Here is a 2478-nt window from a genome sequence, read left to right on the forward strand (position 1 = left end):
TAAATAACAAATAAAGTAAAATAAATTAAATAAATAAAATAAATAAATTAAATAAATAAATAAATTAAATAAATAAATTTATTTAAATTACTTAAATAATATACTGACCGCAGAGTTATTTGTTTCGTGCGGCGCGAAGTTAAACAAAAACATCAAAAGAAAAAGCAAAAGCATCGGTAGGAACTGAAAACAAACAAATAAATAAATAAATAAATAAATAAAATATTATTAAAATATTATTAAAATAATGTTTAATAATAATAATAACAACAATAATAATAATAATAATAATGATAATGATAATAATAATAATAATAATAATAATAATGATAATGATATAAAACAATAAATATAAGATTGCTTTAAAATAAACAAATTGAAACGAGAAACGCAAAATAATAAAAAAATAATAAAATAATATTTAAACAAAGCAATAAAAATATTATTTACTTTAAATAAAGAAGTAAAAAACTAAAAAAGAACTTACAGAAAACTAATAAAATATATTTTATTATATATTATATATTTTATATTCATTCAGAAATAAATAAAATAATAAACCCTAAATAATTAAACGTTTCTATACAAAAGCAATAAAATAAAATAAAATAAAATAAAGCAGTAATAGAATAAACAAATAAACAAAAGACGCAAACAAAACAAACAAATAAATATAAATATAAATATAAATAAAGAAATAAAAACAAACGAAAATAAATAAAACAACAAATATAAAATATCTTCTCTGCGGACTTGAACAAAGGCGTGTAGATTATTCCTGAAGCAACATAACACAAAAACCCTAAACCCTAAACCCTAAACCCTAAACCCTAAACCCTAAACCCTGAGGCACATACATGTACAGATGAAGGGGCAGTAAACGCAGTAGATTTTCTCTGCTTAGGGTTTAGGGCTGGTACGATGAGTGAGTGCAAAGGGTTTAGGGTTTAGGAGTTAGTTAGGGTTTAGAAATTAGGGTTTAGGGTTTAGGGTTACTCTTGATAGTGCTGCTGCGGGCCTCGGTGCCCCCGCCCCGGCGTTGAGCGACTGAAGTCTCTCACACTCTGACCAAACAACACCCGAAACAAATCCTGCAGCAGCAGCAGCAAAAGCAGCAGCAAAAGCAGCAGCAGCAGCAAAAGCAGCAGCAGCAGCAAAAGCAGCAGCAGCAGCAAAAGCAGCAGCAGCAGAAGCAGCAGCAGCACCAGCACAGGCGACAGATGGATCTGTACAGGAAGCAAAAGAATAATTCGAGTGTATATACACAAAAATAATATTTCGGGTGTACATACACCACAAATTTAAATGCAATATTAAGGTCAGCGTACAGCTGAAGTGTATATACAGCAGTAGGCTAAACAATAAAATATAAATACATAAATAAATATATATAATATATATACATCTATATATATATATATAAGTATATTATATTTAAAAAAAGATTTATTATATTAATAACAAGCAAAAATATGCATAGACACGCGTGTATTTACATAAATATATATATATATATAATGTATATATATATATACATATATACATTAATAAATAAATAAATAAATAAATAAATAAATAAATAAATAATAATAATAATGACATACTTCTGCAGTCATAAACTCTGCTGCATTATTTCTTCGCGTTGTTTGCTGCGGCGCCTCTACAGCCTCAACTCCGCCTAAGTCGTATGCACGTCTTTGCTGCGGGTCCAGTAGAGTAGCAGAGACTTTATTAACCTGATAAACGAATAAATAAATAAATAAATATACTTATTAATTTATTTATTTGTTTATATACGTAAAATACACTGAAAAGCTGTATATTGATCGGCTTTATTGTAATATATTATCTCTCAATAATTATTTCTATCATTTATTATGCACGTCTTTGACACCCACAAACCCTAAACCCTAAACCCTAAACCCTAAACCCTAAACCCTCAACTGCTGACCTTCTTGAATGCATCTTCTGCTTTTGGGGCCTTATTTTTATCCGGGTGCAGCATCAGAGCCAACTGCAGTCGCAAACAAACCCTAAACCCTAATTTATAAACCCTAAACCCTAAACCCTAAACCCTAAACCCTAAACCCTAAACCCTAAACCCTAAACCCTAATACCTTAAACCCTAAACCCTAAACCCTAAACCATAAACCATAAAAAGATCGGAAGAGCGTCGTGTAGGGAAAGAGTGTAGATCTCGGTGGTCGCCGTATCATTAAAATAACCCTAAAGAACCCTAAACCCTAAACCCTAAACCCTAAACCCTAAACCCTAAACCCTAAACCCTAAACCCTAATACCTTAAACCCTAAACCCTAAACCCTAAACCATAAACCATAAAAATAAACCCTGAACCTTAAACAACTGTCAACCCTAAACCCTAAACCTTCGAGTTACCCGTCTGCATGCTAAACACCTAAACCCTAAACCCTAAAACCCTAAAACCCTAAACCCTAAACCCTAAAACCCTAAACCCTAA

General features: G+C 30.6%; 1 protein-coding gene across 1 annotated transcript; it reads right to left on the bottom strand.

The window, feature by feature from the left end:
- Nucleotides 1–108: 108 nt before the first annotated feature.
- On the bottom strand, nt 109–2005 carry EAH_00066270 (DnaJ domain-containing protein, putative; the record flags this gene model as incomplete). Its single annotated transcript, XM_013392735.1, has 5 exons — nt 109–183; nt 754–778; nt 997–1064; nt 1605–1736; nt 1952–2005. Coding segments are annotated over 5 exons (354 nt in total), but the record flags the coding sequence as incomplete, so codon positions are not given.
- Between the last annotated feature and the right edge of the window lie 473 nt (nt 2006–2478).

This window comes from Eimeria acervulina, genomic scaffold (genome assembly GCF_000499425.1).
Source record: "Eimeria acervulina Houghton genomic scaffold, Eah_scaff2377, whole genome shotgun sequence".
Taxonomy (NCBI): domain Eukaryota; phylum Apicomplexa; class Conoidasida; order Eucoccidiorida; family Eimeriidae; genus Eimeria; species Eimeria acervulina.